This window comes from Microcaecilia unicolor, chromosome 9, assembly GCF_901765095.1.
Source record: "Microcaecilia unicolor chromosome 9, aMicUni1.1, whole genome shotgun sequence".
Taxonomy (NCBI): domain Eukaryota; kingdom Metazoa; phylum Chordata; class Amphibia; order Gymnophiona; family Siphonopidae; genus Microcaecilia; species Microcaecilia unicolor.
Window position 1 is genome coordinate 136,510,777 of NC_044039.1, and position 19,448 is coordinate 136,530,224.

General features: G+C 43.4%; 1 protein-coding gene across 4 annotated transcripts in view; it reads right to left on the reverse strand.

Annotated features, from left to right (window-relative positions):
• Nucleotides 1-19,448, reverse strand: part of DPF3 (double PHD fingers 3) — a 433,848-nt gene that overhangs the window by 117,363 nt on the left and 297,037 nt on the right. For all 4 annotated transcript variants that reach the window (XM_030214247.1, XM_030214248.1, XM_030214251.1 and 1 more), the window contains 2 exons: nucleotides 12,054-12,178; nucleotides 3,341-3,433 (listed from right to left, as the gene is read on the reverse strand). In XM_030214247.1, coding sequence (XP_030070107.1) covers nucleotides 3,341-3,433; nucleotides 12,054-12,178 — 218 coding nt within the window. The remainder of the gene's footprint in view (nucleotides 1-3,340; nucleotides 3,434-12,053; nucleotides 12,179-19,448) is intronic.

Genomic DNA, 19,448 nt, shown 5'->3' on the forward strand with positions numbered 1-19,448 from the left:
GGACTTTTCCTCCAGGAACTTGTCCAAACCTTTTCAAAACCCAGATACACTAACCGCCATTACCACATCCTCTGGCAATGAGTTCCTTAATGTCCACTTTACCAACAGAGTTCAAGATAGATTTCAATCTCAATAAGCTTCTGGTTGTCCAACAATTGAATACATCACTTAAGCAACATTCACATCAGTAGTCATTACATTAACAGAATTCGATTAGGTTCAAGAAACAGGGTCATTCTTCCATCCTCTCAGCATAGGCATCTACTGCCCTCTCTCTCCAGACCTCTTCTCTAACCTCTCCTTCAAATTTATTTCTACTGGGTGTCACCATTGTGCAATGACTTCCTTCCATTCCACCAGCTATGAATTACCTCCACAGCACAATCATTCTCATTGGCTTAGGGAGCTGAAGACCTTAGCTACCAGGCAACCCAACAGTGCAGTCAGCATGGAGCCTGCCAGCCAGTGCACAAAGACACAATCACATGAGCCTGCTGCTGGAAGAGAGACCCAAACTAAGATTACCCATGTGGAGGATCTATGAGCATGCATTGACTTTGGTTGTCATTTCTACTGCCATTCCTCTGCCTGATGGTGCTGCCACCTCTCCTGTTACTACCGATGATTCCCTGTTTTAGGTAACTTGGGTGCGAGAACCTCACTGATAAGAAATAGGGATTTATTGAGTTGGGGGAAGAGGAAGCAAATGTCAACTGAGGAAGACGGAAGGGACGGAAATGGAGGTGAGAAAAGGGGGAGAGAAGATTAGTTGGGAAGAAGATGGAGGAAAGGAAGGGAGTGAAGGGGGAATAGAGATCTGAAATTTCTTTTGGGGGGGGGTCATATACAGTGGTGGAAATAAGTATTTGATCCCTTGCTGATTTTGTAAGTTTGCCCACTGACAAAGACATGAGCAGCCCATAATTGAAGGGTAGGTTATTAGTAACAGTGAGAGATAGCACATCACAAATTAAATCCGGAAAATCACATTGTGGAAAGTATATGAATTTATTTGCATTCTGCAGAGGGAAATAAGTATTTAATCCCTCTGGCAAACAAGACCTAATACTTGGTGGCAAAACCCTTGTTGGCAAGCACAGCGGTCAGACGTCTTCTGTAGTTGATGATGAGGTTTGCACACATGTCAGGAGGAATTTTGGTCCACTCCTCTTTGCAGATCATCTCTAAATCATTAAGAGTTCTGGGCTGTCGCTTGGCAACTCGCAGCTTCAGCTCCCTCCATAAGTTTTCAATGGGATTAAGGTCTGGTGACTGGCTAGGCCACTCCATGACCCTAATGTGCTTCTTCCTGAGCCACTCCTTTGTTGCCTTGGCTGTATGTTTTGGGTCATTGTCGTGCTGGAAGACCCAGCCACGACCCATTTTTAAGGCCCTGGCGGAGGGAAGGAGGTTGTCACTCAGAATTGTACGGTACATGGCCCCATCCATTCTCCCATTGATGCGGTGAAGTAGTCCTGTGCCCTTAGCAGAGAAACACCCCCAAAACATAACATTTCCACCTCCATGCTTGACAGTGGGGACGGTGTTCTTTGGGTCATAGGCAGCATTTCTCTTCCTCCAAACACGGCGAGTTGAGTTCATGCCAAAGAGCTCAATTTTTGTCTCATCTGACCACAGCACCTTCTCCCAATCACTCTCGGCATCATCCAGGTGTTCACTGGCAAACTTCAGACGGGCCGTCACATGTGCCTTCCGGAGCAGGGGGACCTTGCGGGCACTGCAGGATTGCAATCCGTTATGTCGTAATGTGTTACCAATGGTTTTCGTGGTGACAGTGGTCCCAGCTGCCTTGAGATCATTGACAAGTTCCCCCCTTGTAGTTGTAGGCTGATTTCTAACCTTCCTCATGATCAAGGATACCCCACGAGGTGAGATTTTGCGTGGAGCCCCAGATCTTTGTCGATTGACAGTCATTTTGTACTTCTTCCATTTTCTTACTATGGCACCAACAGTTGTCTCCTTCTCGCCCAGCGTCTTACTGATGGTTTTGTAGCCCATTCCAGCCTTGTGCAGGTGTATGATCTTGTCCCTGACATCCTTAGACAGCTCCTTGCTCTTGGCCATTTTGTAGAGGTTAGAGTCTGACTGATTCACTGAGTCTGTGGACAGGTGTCTTTCATACAGGTGACCATTGCCGACAGCTGTCTGTCATGCAGGTAACAAGTTGATTTGGAGCATCTACCTGGTCTGTAGGGGCCAGATCTCTTACTGGTTGGTGGGGATCAAATACTTATTTCCCTCTGCAGAATGCAAATAAATTCATATACTTTCCACAATGTGATTTTCCGGATTTAATTTGTGATGTGCTATCTCTCACTGTTACCAATAACCTACCCTTCAATTATGGGCTGCTCATGTCTTTGTCAGTGGGCAAACTTACAAAATCAGCAAGGGATCAAATACTTATTTCCACCACTGTAAATGCAAGTGTTAAAATGAGGTCAAGTTGGATGAAAGTTTGGGAAATGCTATTCCTGAGCATCTCAACTTACAGAGGACTATACTTTAAGCATATAGAGAGAAATTCTTTCAAGTATGCACAATAGTTGCATGCCAACTATATATATATATATATATATATATTTCATTACAATAGTGGCACATATAAATGCCAAAATTCTGCCTAAGCACTATTCTGCAAATCTGTGCATATTTTACAGGTTAATGTACACTCAGGTGGAATCTGGGTAGAGCATCAGCAGGACTCCAACTTACGCATAATTTACACAATATATTTCACTGGAACTTAGGCACACACAGCAATATGGCTGGCATAAAGGTTTGTGCCTATATTTTTAATGTTACGCTAGTATTCTATAAAGGAAAGTAGTCACCTATATTCCTTTATAGAATAGGCTCAAAGCAAGTGCCCAGTTATAGACTTACCCCATCCTGAAAATCACTATGAGGCATATTTTCAAAGCACTTAGCCTTCCAAAGTTCCATAGGTTTCTATGGAACTTTGGAAGGCTAAGTGCTTTGAAAATATGCCTCTATGTAATTTATACTCAGTACAAATCTCTTGAAACCTTATCAATTTCCTGTGAAGAGATCTTATGTTCAATGCCAAATGCAAGTTAAAATAGTCTCCAATCATTCTAGCCAAGCAGATGCTCTCAAATATTTTTTCTGACTTCCAAATGAATAGTTTTATTACAATACACTCAAATGTTTCTTCTATGGTTCTCTGTTCTGTACGCAAAAGTTTATATAAAGAATATCTCATGCACCATGTTGCTTTGAAGAACTCCCATTTTGATCTATGATTAGCAATGAGCCAGAGTACTGTTGTATTGTTCTCTCCTTATCTTGTACTTACTCGGCCTCTCCTGTTCTTTCTTTTTGGAACGTCCTCTTCCATATCTTCTTCCTCATTTAATTCATCAGCATTTTCATCGTTTTCCAGTACCCTCTGTATTTAGGAAAAGAAAAGAACTTAATGAAAGTTACTAGGCAGTAACAGTCAAATATCAGAGACCTGTAGGCAGACATCTTGGTGAGAGATGGCCTGGCAGGATGTTTCTGCCATTTGACCTCTATGAGAAAGACACAAAAAAAAGGGAAAAAAAAGGAGCAATATTAGTAACACCAAATTACAGTAGAATAAACTGAAATGTTGAAAGACAAAAGGGTATGCCAAAGGGAGGGCTCATCTTAACCTAGATAAATTAAAACATTGCACCAACATACAATTTGCAGCTTAAGAAGGAGAAATTAGGTTTTACCTGATCATTACTTTTCCATTAGCCCTTCCCACTATTCCAGGGGGATAGTTGTGTCCATCAACCAGCAGGTGGAGATACAGAACTGAAAACTGAGCTGAGACATACCTCTCTAGGCATCCAGTCGAACTCCTCAGTATTGATGTAGACAAGAGGAAAGGATAATACTCAGAATAAATACAACAACCTTAAACAACTTGCTAACCTAACACTAACCAGTCGAGCAAATGTGTGGACCTCTGTCATCTCTGGAGAACTTGTAGAGAATAAAAGATACACAGGAAGCACCATCCAAGGTGACAGTTGTTATTTGACCGATTACTTTGCACCAACTAAACATATCAGAAACTCTCTGGAATAGTGGGAAAGACTAATGGAAAGAGCATTATCAGGTAAGACCTAATTTCTCCTTCCATTATGTAGCTTCCCACTATTCCAGAACCTGTGGGATGTATAAAAGCAATCCCTTGAGTGGGTGGGATCCAGGTGCCACACCCTGAGGACTGAAGACCCAAATCTGGCTTCTGAGCGCACCATGTCTGCCTTGTGGTGCTTGGCAAAGGTATGCAATGTCGACCACATCGCTGCCTTGCAAATATCTACCAGAGACAGTAAGGTAGTCTCCACACAGGATGTCGCTGTACCGTAAACAAATAAGCTGACGTGATAGTCTCCTTCAGCCATCCAGCAATTGTGGGCTTAAAGCCATGAAGCCAAGCCTCTATTTACCAAAAAACAGTCTGTCCAATTTGTGAAAGTCATTCATGATTTCCAGATATCTAATGAGGACTCTACAAACATTGAGAAGCTTCAAGCAAGAATACTAAGCCTCTTTATCCTCTCTGCGAAAGGATGGGAGCTCAACAGATTGGTTGAGATGAAATGGTAATACCACTTTTGGAAGAAAATCGGGGAGGGGAGAGTCACTCAGGGGCACATGGTTTGGTGTGGAGTATGCTTAAAGGATACTATTGAAACAGGACATTTAGGGAACATCAACTGAGAGGTTTCAATAATGATGAAAGAAAGCTAGGAGTGTTTAAGGGGAGAGCACAGTAAATGGTGCATATTATCCCCCCGTCAACTTCTACGCAGCTTGCAGATGCACAGAAAAAACACAATTTGAAGCATCTGTATACAAGTGCTAGAGTCTAAAAAAATAAGATGGGAGAGTTAGAGCATATAGCACTAAATGAAGAGGTAGATATAATAGGCATCTCAGAGACCTGGGGAAGGAGGATAAACAATGGGACACTGTGTTAGAACAGTATACATTATATTGTAATGATAGAGTGGATCAATTTGGATGGGGGGCTTGTGCTATATGTTAAAGAGGGAATTCAGTCAAACAAAACAAACATTCCACATGAAACAGCAGCATGAAATCATTATGGATAGAAATTCCATTTGTGGAGGGAAGGAATATACTGGTAGGGCTGTACTACCATCCGCCAGGACAGAATGAACAAACAGATGAAGAAATGTTTACAGAAATTAGGAAAGCTGGTAAATAATTACTGCAAATTACAGGACAAAATGAGATCAAAGGTATAATGCCACAACAAAAGGGAAATCTTCACTTGACACTACAAGCCCAACAGCAGCTGTTATTTATTAAAAGGGAGAAAAAAGGATCTTGGTAACCTTGTACAAACCTTGCATTTCAAACGTAATTAGTCTGTGCTGCAATGGTTCCAGTTTTCAAATCACATTTCCTTTTTTATCATTCACTAAATACAAAACTTCAATTCAATGCAGAATATCTCATTGTGCAGCCTTAGCTCATATAAAAAGCAAATACTTAGCTTTAAGAACAAACCCGATCCTCCTATGGCACCCGTTTCACCACCAAAAACTGCCTTCATCAGGGTCATTCAATTCGGGATTGTATATCAGTATACATTGTTTAATGTCTGCTGAACACAGCTTCACGGCAGGCTGCAACATTGAAAATGGCCCTGATGAGGACTTATTAGGAAATGGTTGGTAAATAAGACCAAGAATACTATAATCCCTCTGTATCTCTCCATGGTGTGATTTCATCTTGAGTACTGCATTCAATTCTGGTAGCCTTATCTCAAAAAAGAAATAGGGGAATTAGAAAAGATTCAAAGAAAGGCAACCAGAAAAGTAAAGGGGATGGAACTCTTCTCATATGTAAGGAAAGGCTAAACAGGCTAGGGTTCTACAGATTGGAAAAGAGATGATTGATGGGAGATATGATTGAGATCTACTAAATCCTGAGTGGTGTAGAATGAGTAGGAGTGAATTGATTTTTTACTCTTTCAAAAAAGTACAAAGCCTAGGTGACACTCAATGAAGTTAAATGTAAATATTGTTAAACAAATAGAAAGAAATATTTTTTCACTCACCAAATAGTTAAGCTCTGGAACTCATTCCCGGAGGATATGGTAATAGCAGTAAGTGTATCTGGGCTTAAAATGGTTTAGACTTAGCATGGAATCTTGCTACTATTTGGGTTTCTGCCAGATACTTGTGATTTGGATTGGCCACGGTTGGAAACAGGATACTGAGCTAGATGGACCATTGGTCTCACCCAGCATGGCTATTCTTATTTTCTTATGTTCTAGCCAGGTGCAGGAAGACCCCACCTCCAAAAGCAGAGAAAGGGATCCCAACAAGAGAGAATCTGAATCTCCGAAACCCTACAAGCCAACACAACAGCCAGAAAGAACGCAGCCTTCAGCATTAAGATCTTTCAAGGAGGCCTTCTGGAGTGGCTCAAAAGGAGGCTTCTGAATAGCCCAAAGGACTCTGGACATAGCGAACAAAAGAGATGCTGCAAGCAGCCCGCTCCCCGCAAGCGGCCCATTCTTCGCAAAAATGTCTTCTGCAGTCAGCACCTGAAACAGGCAAAAGCCGCACCTGAAATTTTAGAGAACCCATTGCCAATCCTTTCTGAAGTCCTGCCTGAAGAAATGCTAGGATGTGTGCGATCTGAACAGAGAAGGGAGAAAGTCCACGCTCAGAACACCAGCCCTTGAATATCCTCCACACCGTCGTATATGCCATGGATGTACAGTATTTCTGAGCCTGAAGCAAGGTAGCAATGACCAAATCAGAATAACCTTTTCATATCAGCCAAGCCCTTTCAATGGCCAAGGCCTAAGACCAAAGGGGCACAGATCCCTCATAAGCAACAGATCTTGCTTCAGTAGGCTGTGTAAATGCAGAAGACAGAGAGGATCCCCGTCCAGCAGTTGAATCAGGTCCACATACCATGGCCTCCTCGGCCAATCCAAGGCTACAAGAATTATTGGACCTCAGTACAATGTGATCCTTTTCAACACACAGTGTACCATGGGCCAAGGAGGGATGATATACAGTAGATGTGTCTCTGGCTAGGGCTGCAGTAAGGCATCAATCCCCATCAAGCCCAGTTCTTCCAATGACTGAAGAACTTGTGCACTTTGGCATTTCATTTTGTCGCCAGCAAGTCCAGAAGCGGAGAACACATTTGTCTACTATCAGCTGAAAACCCTGGATGGATAGTTCCCATTCTCCTGGGACCAAGGAGTACCTGCTGAGAAAGTCCACCTCCACATTTAAGGACCTAGTGATGTGAGCTGCCAACAAGCAGAAAAGATTTTTCTCTGCCCAACTCACCTCCACTGCCATCAGACTGCTGCAGGTCCCACCTTGCTTTTTGATATATGCTACCGCCGTCGCACTTTCAGTGAAAACTCAGACCAGAGCCAATACCAGAAAAGGAGCAAAGTTGCACAAGGCATTCCATACTGTCCTGAGTTCCAAGCGATATATCAACCACTGAGACTCTTGTTCCATCCATGTGTCCTGTGCCACATGCAACTTGTGATGAGCTCCCCAACCTAACTTACTAGTGTCCATTGTCACTACCTCCAACTATGCTATCAGAAAGGGAGTTCCGATGGTCAAATTCCTGGGTGATGACCACCACTGCATACTCCATCTGGCAAACAGCATCCAAGGAAGATGAAGGTCATACTTCTGTGACACCAGAGACCAGCGGCTGAGAAGAGACTCCTGTAAGGACCACATATGAGCCCTTGCCCAAGGCAACACTTTCATTTCTGCTATTATTGACCCCAGAACCTTGGTCTGACATGACTGAGGAGAAGATAAATCTGTTGAACCAGCTTCAGCCTCCTGCATTCTGTGAGAAAGAATCTCTCTCTTGCTGTGTCGATAGAGTGCCCAGATACTCCAGTGTCTGCGATGAAGTTATACTGCTCTTCTTGAAATTGATTACTCAACCCAATGACTGCAAAAGACGAACAACTGTCACTGCCATGCTGTCTGAATAGGACAACACACGAATGATGAGGTCATGAAGATACGGGTGAACTCTGATTCCCTGGCACTGAAGGCCCCCACTACCACAATAACTTTGGTAAATATTTGTTGGTTCTCTTGATAATTAATGTTGTTTGATCAGTGATATATTTGTTATATTTATTCATGTATTTAATCTACTTATTAATATTGTTTACATTTTTAAATTATGAGGAATATTTGTTTATTATTCTTTTTACATATATTTTTTATATATATTTATTTTAAGTGTGACATATTATGTTTTTATATTATTTTATATTTGTAATTTTATGTGTTTGTCTATTTTAGCCCCTGACGTAGCCCCTTTGGGCGAAACAGGGCCTGTGGTGGGCAATTTCTTGGTATATGGTATTATTAATAAAATCTTTACAACTTTACATTTTATACTGATCTGCTGGTTTATTTTCCACGTTGGAGTTTGCAGATCGTTTGCCTTGTTGTTTTAAAGCCCTGAATAGGAAATGATGGCCCAGCACCACAAAACGTAAAAACCTCTGATGTGGCGGCCCATATGGATATATGCAAGTATGCCTCTGAGATCGAGGGCGGTGAGAAATTCTCCCAGTTGAACTGAGGCTGTGACTGCTCTTAGTGTTTCCATGTGAAAGTGGAACACATCAATTTAGACCTTTGAGATTTAAGACTGGATGAAAGGCGACTTCCTTCCTTGGGACAATGAAGCAGATCTGCCTTGTCCCTGTTCAGCCTGAGGAACTGGAACAATGGCCCGGAGTGCCAGCAAGGAATCTACAGTGGCCGGAACCTGGGCCACCTTGGCTCTCTTTCAACAAGGAGACTGCAAGAAGAGAGGAGTGACCGGGTGGGAGAACTCCAACTTGTAACCTTCTGTAAGAATATCCAGAACCCACTTGTCTGATGTGATTGTGGCCCACACCTCTTGAAACTCCTGAAGAGACATTGGGCACTCTAGCTGACTGAGTGGAGGACTTCCTGTCTGCAAGAAAAGAAGATTGGTGTGCCTGAAATCGGGACTTCTGACAATATTGATGACAACCGGGTCGGTGCCATCTGCTGTCTTGAAATTGAGATCGAGAGCCCCCTGAAGATGGACAACCAGAGGCTTTAGACTTATCTTCCATCAACCACTATAGCTTAGTTTCCCCCAGTTCTTTCACCAAGTTACTGAGATCTCCAAATAATCACTTGCCCTGAAAGGGCAGTTTAACTAAATGTGACTTTCATGCTGCATCCACTACCCAACTGCCACAACCAGTGCTACTGACATGCAGTGACAGCCAAAGACATACTGTGGGCCATAACCGATAACATGTCATAAATAGCATCAGCCAAGTAGGCCAACGCCGTTTCCTGCTGGGTGTTATGGCATCTGTCTTGTGTTGCAGACTGCTGATGCCACTTCAGGCATGCTTTTGCCAGAAGCGAGCTGCACATTGTCGCTTGAAGACCCAAAGAGGCAACCTCAAAGGCTTATTTCAGTGAGCCTTCTAGTTTCCTATCCTGTAGATCTTTTAGGGCAATGCCTCTTTCCACCAGAAAGGTCTTTTTAGTCACCACCATAACAAGGGAGTCACCCTGGGAAGCTGCGATTTCTCCCATGGCTCTTCCCACTCTCAGCCCCAAGTCCAGTGAGACCCATTCTGCTGTAATCATCTTGAATGTCACGATTTACCAGGAAGGCCTTAGAAGGACCTCTAAGCCTCCCAAACAGAAGGCTCCTCAATGGAAAGCACTGCCAGTGCCTCAGAAAGGAGAGTACTGAGTAGAGAATGACATGGGGAAGGGGACCCGCAGTAACCACGGGGATAGGGACAAAGCCCATGGGGACGGGGCAGGGATAGATCCTATGGGGCCAGGGTGGGGACGGGGACAGATCCCACGTGAATGGGACCAGAGCCCGTAAGGACGGGAACAAACTTAGTCCCTGTGTCACTTTTTACTTTGAAACCTGTTAATGAACTGAACTGTTATTTATGCTTGATTAATGCCGACGACAATATTTTTATTTTTTGGAAAAAATAAGCAAACTGCTAGCAAAATTTGCATGGGGGATCCTGCACATCCTTCTACCAGCACATCTTCTAAGAAGACATCTTCTATTACAGGAGAGACTGTGGAAGACAGGACAGCTAGACTGAATCCTGAGATTGTGATGACTTCTTATTGATGCAGAGATTAAAAAATCATAACAGTGCTTCATAGGGCATATTTCTCCCTCTAGTGCATACAGAATGGGTTGTACTTTGTACCCCTGGACATTTTAACAGGTTGGATTAGGAGTCCTTGGGGTACTAGAAGTAGCTATTGTTGGGGATGGAAGGGTAGAGGATGGTGGTGGTGGGAGGGTTATTATAGCTGCTCATTGTTATTATTGTTTTCTATTTGTAATTTATACACAACAGTTGCACATCATATTGTTCTTTTTATACTTTAATAAAAAGATTTAAATACAAAATTATAAGTGTTCGAGGCTTTTGCAGATGAGAACAGAGCCCACAGGGATGGGGCTTGGACGGGGACAGAGCCTGCGGGAATGGGGCGGGGATGGAGATGGGGCCTGCGGGGATGGGGTGGGGATGGAGACAGAACCCACGGAGATGGGGCGGGGACGGGGACAAATTTTGTCCCCATATCATTCTCTAGTACTGAGCTCCTCTTTATAAAACAACTTCAGTACTTTCCGGTCAACCTCCTCCTCAGGAGGGTGCTCTCTCTCCTCTAATGGCTCCTTCAATGATTGCTTCTCTGAATAGACTGAGGCCAAATCAGATAAGGAGGGAGAAGCAGATAGTCTTATCTGCCTACTCCTAGAGGTTTAAATGAGATCTCTTGGGAGCCGGAGGGGCAGCGGGGCAAAAAACTGAAGCACCTTGGAGCAACCCTGACCATCTCTGCTTCAGTCAATAGGCCTGGTGTAAGAGCAATATAAACTCAGGATAAAACAAAGATCCCGATGCAACCGAATGCTCTGTTGGGCCCTGAGGTTATAAATGGTGACTGCGCTACATGCATGATTAGACAGAGGCTGTTCCTCACTGCCAGTCAGCTCCAACAAAATGGCACCCTTTCCTGTGCTCTCCTGCATCAAACTGTGCACCAGCCCTGCTGGAGAGCCTGAAGTCCCCAGCATATTGGGATACTGTGCCAAACCAAAGACATGCTGCCCCCAACCATTTCCTCCACGTCCCGTGGAATTCCCAGCTTACACAAACTGGAATACCCCGACGCCGACCAACGGATCCCACAGTGGGAACAACGCTTACCTGCCTACATGGGAGTCGCCATTTATCCCAAGAGTCACACAAGCATCACAGCAGCCAGTCCCAAGTGGTGAGTCAGGATCCTTCCCCTGAACCAAGAAGAACTTGCAGCTCTCCAAGTGGTTCTGAGTCAAAGTTTAGTCAGACTTACCACTGCCGGCTGGCCCCCCAACATGCCTCAAGTTCTCCACAAGTCTTACCATGCTCTCTAGTAAATCTCTTTCCTTTTCCTCTTTTTTTTAAGTTGTTGTGCTTAAAAAGAGCAGTTCCACAGGAAACAGGTGAAGGGAGGGAAGAAATAAATTTGTGGGGCACCAGAGATAGGGGATCTGAAGACCTCCAGAATGACTCTACAAATTCAAGCCACCTACAAAGCTCAACTGGGGACCAGCTGGACCAGGAGCAAATCACTCAGAACCCAAGCCTGAAAATATGTCTACCTACCTGCTGGAGATAGAAAATACTGAGGAGCTGGATTGGATGCCAAGAGAGGTATGTTTCAGCTCAGTTTTCAGTTCTCTATCTCCACCTGCTGGCTGATGGAGACAACTATCCCACAGATTTTGGAATAGTGGGAAGCTATGTAATGGAAAGAAAAAATACAAAAGGCTGCAAAGAAGTGCACTGACAAATAAACCAGAATGTATTGGGTCAATCAAAGGGAGGTTCAAAATTCTGGATAATGTAGCCCACTGGTGTATTTAATCAATGACTCTGGTCCTCTCCTCTTTACCTGAATTTCTAGTAAAGTATCCTCATCTTTTGTATCTTTCTTCTCAAGTCCTTCACCACGCAATAATGCCTCCAGTGTGGTTCCCTCTGATGTTATTCCATCCTTCTTAAGAGGAAGTTCTACTTCTGAAATTGACAAGAGGAATATGCTCATTAGTTGTTTAAACTTTGGACGAGTATATGCACAAGCAAAAAGATCTAAATCCAACCCATTTCCATTTCAGAGATAAGATATCAGTTCAGAGGCAATAGTACTGTTAAAGAGTTATGGAAATATTAACACTGAATTGAGACTTAACAACCTGGGATTAGGTTTACATGCTAATTTTTCAAATTTAAAAATCTTCTAGTTCATTTATTGGTTTTCAGCTCTCTTTTCACAAGTAAGAATCTTCTAGGCTTATCTAAGATTTTCTTTAATTCTGCTATCAGTTGCTCCACCTCCTCCAATCAGAGGCCATTCCATGCATCTACCATAGCAAAACCCATCCTGATGTTGCTTCTTACCTCTTACAGAATCATATCCTGGCCTCTTTTCTAGAGCATTGTTTCCCTCTGAAAAGGACCTGATTCCTCTATAATGATACTTTTGGCTAATTTTACTGCAAGTTAAATGCAAAATAAAACACAAAGTAAGTGCAAAGCCTATGCAGTAACTCTTCAGGGCATGGCCAGTATCAGCCCTGAAGTTACCACACAGGTAAACAACTTACAGGGCCAGATTCTATAAATAGCACTCAGAAATGGATGCCAGAAAAAATTGGCGCTAGGCAGAATTCTATAAAGGGTGCGAACCCTTTAGCATTGATTCCCACATCATAACTTTGGGCACCAGACTTATGCTTGTTGAAACCTGGTGTAAATGCTTGTACCCAAGTTGGGTGTGCTGACCCATTATTCAGTAACAATGTGCACAATTTTTCAGAATGTCCCTGACATGCCCATGCCCCCTTCTGAGTTGCACGCTATGGGATTTGGGTGCCCAGAACTGTTCCCTCTAAGCTAAGCAGGAGTCCTCCAACTAAATTACTGCCGGGGGGGGGGGGGGTGTAGTGTTTTCAAGAGCTACAGACAGATAGGTTCCCTGGAGTCCTGCAGAGCTTGCCTGACCCTCACTATTGAAAATGTATAGTGAAACAGCACCACCCTCTGGCAGGGCTGTAGATTGAGGACTCTTGCTCAGCTTAGAGGGAACAGTGGTGCCCAGTGTTATAGAATAGCCCACAGACAGATGCGTGTGCAAATCCCAATTGGTGCCTATTTTAATGTCAATAGTTAGTGACTAATTATTGCTCTTTAATGCCTTGTTAGCCAATTAAGATGCGCATGCCCATTCTCTGGCCATAACCGACACAGTTCTCTCTCCACAACAAGCTTAGTAGTCAGCACACGATTTCTACTACAATGGCTGCTGAACATACAGTAGCAGTTAGCACTGCCCAGATCTTACAGCACACATGAAATCTTGCCCTAATTTCTTATTGCAGTTCAGTATGTAAGCTACATAATTTTCCCTGCAAGGACAAGGTGAAGTAGCAGGGGGCAAGAACTATTAATATTTTTAATATTTAAGGTTCCATGGATTTTTGAAAGAAGTATGTTTTGAACATTTTTTTAACCTGTGATGATCCTCTTAACTTTTAAACAGCAACCACTCTGCTGAATAGTGACCTCACTTTTTATGTATTACAATATTGAACTCCATTTCTGACGCTCCAGAAATTTCTGGGTCGAGCGCACGCCATTTCCAGTGCTCCAGAATTTTTTTTCTAGTGCAGCAGTAACTCAGAGGTAATCGGGCATCACCACGCGCTGCCCGATTACTACCGAATTACCACAGGAGCCCTTACCGCCACCTCAATGGGTGTCAGTAAGTGCTCCCCACCACATGATCATGCGGTAAGAGTTATCTTACTGTATGGCCATTTTTTTGGGGTGGGGGTATTATACCGGCTGCGGTAAAAAGGGCCCTGGTGTGCGGGGAAAAACAGCCCCCATCGCTATCGTAAGGCCCTTTTTTCACAGCTTAGTAAAAGAACCCCTTGGTGAGCTGAAACATGACCAAATGCAAATGGTATGAAAATAACTACTGATAGAAACAACTACTGAAGGTATTTTAACTGTACTAAATTAGGGGATCTTTTACTAAAGCTTAGCGCGAGTTATCTGCAGCAGGAGCAACAGGAATAAAATGGGCCCTGCTGCACATAACTCAAGCTAAGCTTTAGTAAAAGACCCCCTAAATGAATGGAGAGAACACGGTGTTCCAAACAATAAATTATGTCTATTTTAAACTGTCTTTTGTACCGATTTTAAATAAGCATGAAGAGCTACAAGAATATAAAAGAACATAAGACAACAGAAACAACTGACAGAAACAATCCAAATTATAAGTAGTGCAAATAATCCACAGAGTACATGAAAAATGTAAAAAAAACAGTGACGTCCTCAACACAAAAATGTTAAACAACTTAAGAATATAAACATGCAGAGTGATCTGGCATAAATAATACTGGAAGATTCACAGGCATAGATATAAAATGATCTACCACAAAATGAATAGAAATATATATATCTCTGTGATTTCTATCAATACAGATATTATCCATATTAATATGAACATAAATTGAAAATAAAATATATCTATAGATATGAATTCAAAACCCATGAAGCATAAGTTGAATGTGAAATGTATATAAGTATATCTAATTGCCACCAACATACTATGATAATATCCATGTTTGTGTCAGCTTTAACTAAATGGTTATGAAATTATATCGATATTGGCAAAGCCTGAAAATGTCATGCAGGTCTTAGGTACCAAGGGATATATCCATGCACTTGAATGCACAAATACACACACACACACACACTCATTGCCAAACAAACACGCACATCTCTCTATGCAAACAAACATATATTCTTTCCTTACTTATATTTTTCCATATTGCTTGACCAGGGGCCCTGTTTACTAAGGAGCGCTAGTGTTTTTAGCGTGCACTAAAAATTAGTGCATGCTAACACTAGAGACACCCATAGGAATTTATGGGTGTCTCTAGTATTAGTGTGTGCTAAAAATGCTAACGCGCTTACAGCGCAGCTTAGTAAACAGGGCCCCAGGTTGGCTAAGTGCTATTTGAAGATAGCATAACTAAAGAAAAGGTCTACAATCTATTTCCAAATTCAAACCACATGGGGTAACAGTTGTAAGTTAAAAATCAATTTTTGTTCTTCACAAAGCAATAAAGTTTCTGTATCACTTCTCCTCCAGTTGGTTTTGAAAATCTTAAATATAAACAATTTTAAATCATCTACTGAATGACCTAAGGTATTCCAATGATTAACCAAGAGAGCAGAATCAATATTTCTATTAATGCAACTGCGGTGATCTACAATCTGTATCGTAACCATTCTCATAGTTTTGCCTACATAGAGAAAAGGACATGGGCACTGTATAATGTAAATCACCTGTGAAAAATTGCAATTTGATGTATGAAACACTGGAATGATTTTCACGGTATGATGATGTGTATCTCCAGAGCAAGTTTACAGACACTGCATGACCCATACTTTCTATGTCGTAGATGAGAAATCTGATTGGATGAACAAGGAAGTGCAGGCAATATTGATGGTATAATTTTTTCTCTAGCGTATGCTTTTCTTTAGAGTATGCTATAACTAAGCGCTTATTCTTAAAACACATTTTTAAAATATGCCAGTGTCAACAGACAACCCATTGAATTTTATTTGCCAAACGAGAGAATTTTAAAATACAGACTATGGGCCCTGATTACTAAACTGTGATAAGGGTGGACTAGCATTTTTAGCGTGCACTAAACGCTAAAGACACGCGCCTTATGTATGGAGTTGTAGATGTGTGTTTTGAGTGCGCACAGCAGTGGCGTAGCCAGACTGCCAATTTTGGGTGGGCCTGAACCCAAAGTGGGTGGGCACAAAATTTTCTCTCTACCCCCCTCCCCCAGGAAATATTTAGTCACACTTTTCAGTGAGCTTTCAGAGGCCAAAACCTCCTGCCTCAGGTCAGTATAATGCTGTTACGGTATCCTCTCCTGACCTAAGGAAGGAAGTATTGGTCTCTGAAACTTTATTAACAAAGGTACCATATTACTTTATCCTAAATTAAAAATAAAATTATTTTCTTTACCTTTGTTGTATGGCCATTTACTTTTTCTCATTGTGTTGCTCCCAGTCTCTAGATTCTGCTTTCCTTCGTCTTTCTCTTGCCAGGGTTTCCTGTCCATTCATCACCTATGGCTTTTCATCTTTTCCTCACCCTTGTTCGCCACATGCCCCTTCCTCTTATTCTCCAGTCTTTCCCTACTCTGTCCTCTCCCTCTTTCCATCCAGCAGCTCCCCTCTTTCTCTCCCCATCCTTCCAGTGTCTCCCCTCTTTCTTTTGCATCCAGCGTCTCCTTTTTCTCCCTACCCTTTCATCCAGTGTCTTCCCTCTTTCTCTCCTTATCCTTTCACTGATCTACCCTCTCTCCTGATCCTTCCATCTAGTGTCTCTATCTCCCCTCTCCTTCTATCCAGTGTCTATCTCTCTACCCTTTTCTGTTCAGTCTCCTCCCTCTCTCCACATCCTTCTAGTTTCTCCCCTTTCTCTCTGCATCCTTTCATCCATCTCCCCTCTTTCTCTCCCTATCCTCCCATGTCCAGCAGCTCTCTTCCCTCTAGTCCCTTCTTCCTCTTCCTTCCTTGTCTAGCAGCTCTCCAGCCCCTTCCTCCTCTGCCTCCCATGTCCAGCACCTCTCTCCCTTCCATCCAATCCCCTCCTCCTCTCCATCCCATGTCCAGCAGCTCTCTCCCTTCCCTCTAGTCCCTTCTTCCTCTTCCTCCCTTGTCCAGCAGCTCTCCAGTCCCTTCCTCCTCTCCCTCCCATGTCCAGTAGCTCTCTCCCTTCCCGCCAGTCCCTCCCATGTCCCAGACGTTCTCTCCCTTTCCTCCAGTCCCTTCTTCCTCTCCCTCCCATGTCCCAGCAGCTCTCTCCCTTCCCTCCAGTCCCTTCTTCCTCTCCCTCCCATGTCCCAGCAGCTTCTCCCTTCCCTCCAGTCCCTTCTTCCTCTCCCTCCCATGTCCCAGCAGCTTCTCCCTTCCCTCAAGTCCCTTCCTCCTCTCCCTCCTATGTCCCAGCAGTTCAGCCACTTTCCCCCCAGGCCCGCGAATCCACATCCTTCCCGCGCTGTCGCAGCCCTTTTGTCCCGCGGAGGTAGCATTTCCTTCCTACCCTGTCTTCTCCCCAGGCTCCGCTGCATCGTCCCTGCAAGAGGAATCGTTTTCCTTTTCGGCCGTCGCGCTGCGCTGCCATACACACAGGCAGCTTCGCTCCTCCCCCACCGCGTTCATCCAGCCCTAACAGGAAGTGCATCAGAGAGGGCCAGAATGGACACGGCGGGGGAGGAACGAAGCTGCCTGTGTGTATGGCAGCGCAGCGCGACGGCCGAAAAGGAAAACGATTCCACTTGCAGGCCGGGACGATGCAGGGGAGCCTGGGGAGAAGACAGGGCAGGAAGGAAACGCTGAACGCTGCCTCCGCGGGACAAAAGGGCAGCGACAGCGTGCGAAGGATGGGCGGGCCTGGAGGGAAAATGGGCGGGCCTGGGCCCGTCCAGGCCCACCCGTGGCTACGCCCCTGGCGCACAGAATCATTTTTCAGTGCACCTGTAAAAAATGCCTTTTTTAAATTTTTGACAAAAATGGGCATGCAGCAAAATGAAAATTGCTGCACGTCCATTTTGGGTCTGAGACCTTACCGCCAGCCATTAACCAGGCGATAATGGCCTACGAATGTAGAATGATGATTACCACCTGATTACTGCACGCGTGCCAGAAAATAAAAATATTTTCTGGCGCGCTTAGCAGACACGCGTCAAAAATGAAATTACTGCAAGGGCCAAGCGGTAGCCGGGCAATAACTCAAAATTGACATGCATTGGGCAAACGTAGGCACCTACGCGGCTTAGTCAAAGGGCCCCTAAGAGGTTTATTTATCAAAGTCTGTAAGCTGTTTAATGCACACTACTACACACTAAACATTAACATAGCATTCGTACTAATTCCCACATTAAATGGCTAGTGTGATTAAAATGCCATTATAAGACAAGGAAGGAATAGGTACCATTCCTACAGTGCAGACGTCATTACATCATATTAACTGTTACAGCAGCAGATAACACATAGCAGTTGTCATCTCAAGCAATACAGCTAACTGAATGGAGCATTATCTGCCATATAGTTAATGGGTGGTAGCAAATTTTTCTTTATGTTAACCGTATGTTAACCCTACCAAAAATGCTGGGAATGACCTCAACAGTTAATGTGGAGGTTCCGAATTTACCATGCATTAATTTTCACAAACACAGCCCTTATTTTAGAAGCTCTGTTCGTGTTTTGGATGTCTGAAAATCAGCATTTAGACATCTATATTGCATGAATGTCCAAACCCTGATTTTGCAAAGCAGGGATATGGACATTAAAAACTGTAGTACATCCTTATGGCTGTGATCTGGGAATGTTTGTGGTGGGACAACAGAAGAGTCAAAATATGGATGTCTAACTTTAATTTCAGAAGGGAAAGGGGTGACTATGTCCAAAAAGATGGACGTTAGTATTGGGACATGGAACCCAGCCCATCTGGGTTATAGAAAATTGCTCTGATTGAGCAGTTTCTTTACTGGACGGAGTAAGGGAAGTCACAGTAGGTATTTTTTTCTGTCCCTGGAGAGCTCACAATTTAAAAAAAAAACCTCCAATTACAAAAAGCCACACTGGGATTTGAACCAGAGTCCTCTGGTCCTCAGCCGACTACTCTAACCTTTAGGCTATACCTCTACATGTCTCTGTGGCCTGCTTTACAACATGAATGTTCCTTTGCTACCACACAGATGTTCATGGAGTCAAGGTGTGCTGAAAAATGGCCTGTGGCCATTTTTGGGCGTGCGCAGAATCATTTTTCAGCACACCTGCAAAAAAAATGCCTTTTTTACATTTTTGCTGAAAATGGACGTGCGGCAAATGAAAATTGCCGCACATCCATTTTGGGTCTGAGATCTTACCGCCAGCCATTGACCTAGCAGTAAAGTTTCATGCGGTAACCAGGCGATAATGACTTACACACACCAAATGCCACTTGGCACACGCAGCTGATGCGTGCCAGAAAATTAAAAAATATTTTTCTGGTGTGTGTAGCGGATGTGCGCCAAAAATGAAATTACCGCAAGGGCCACGCGGTAACTACATTTTGGCTGGCGTTGGGCGCATGTAGACGCTGACGTGGCTTAATAAAAGGGCCCCCATTATTCTTGTTTTGCCCTGTTCTTAGTTTGGATGTTTCAGCTTGTAAAATGGGTGCTCATTCTAACTGTAACCATCACAT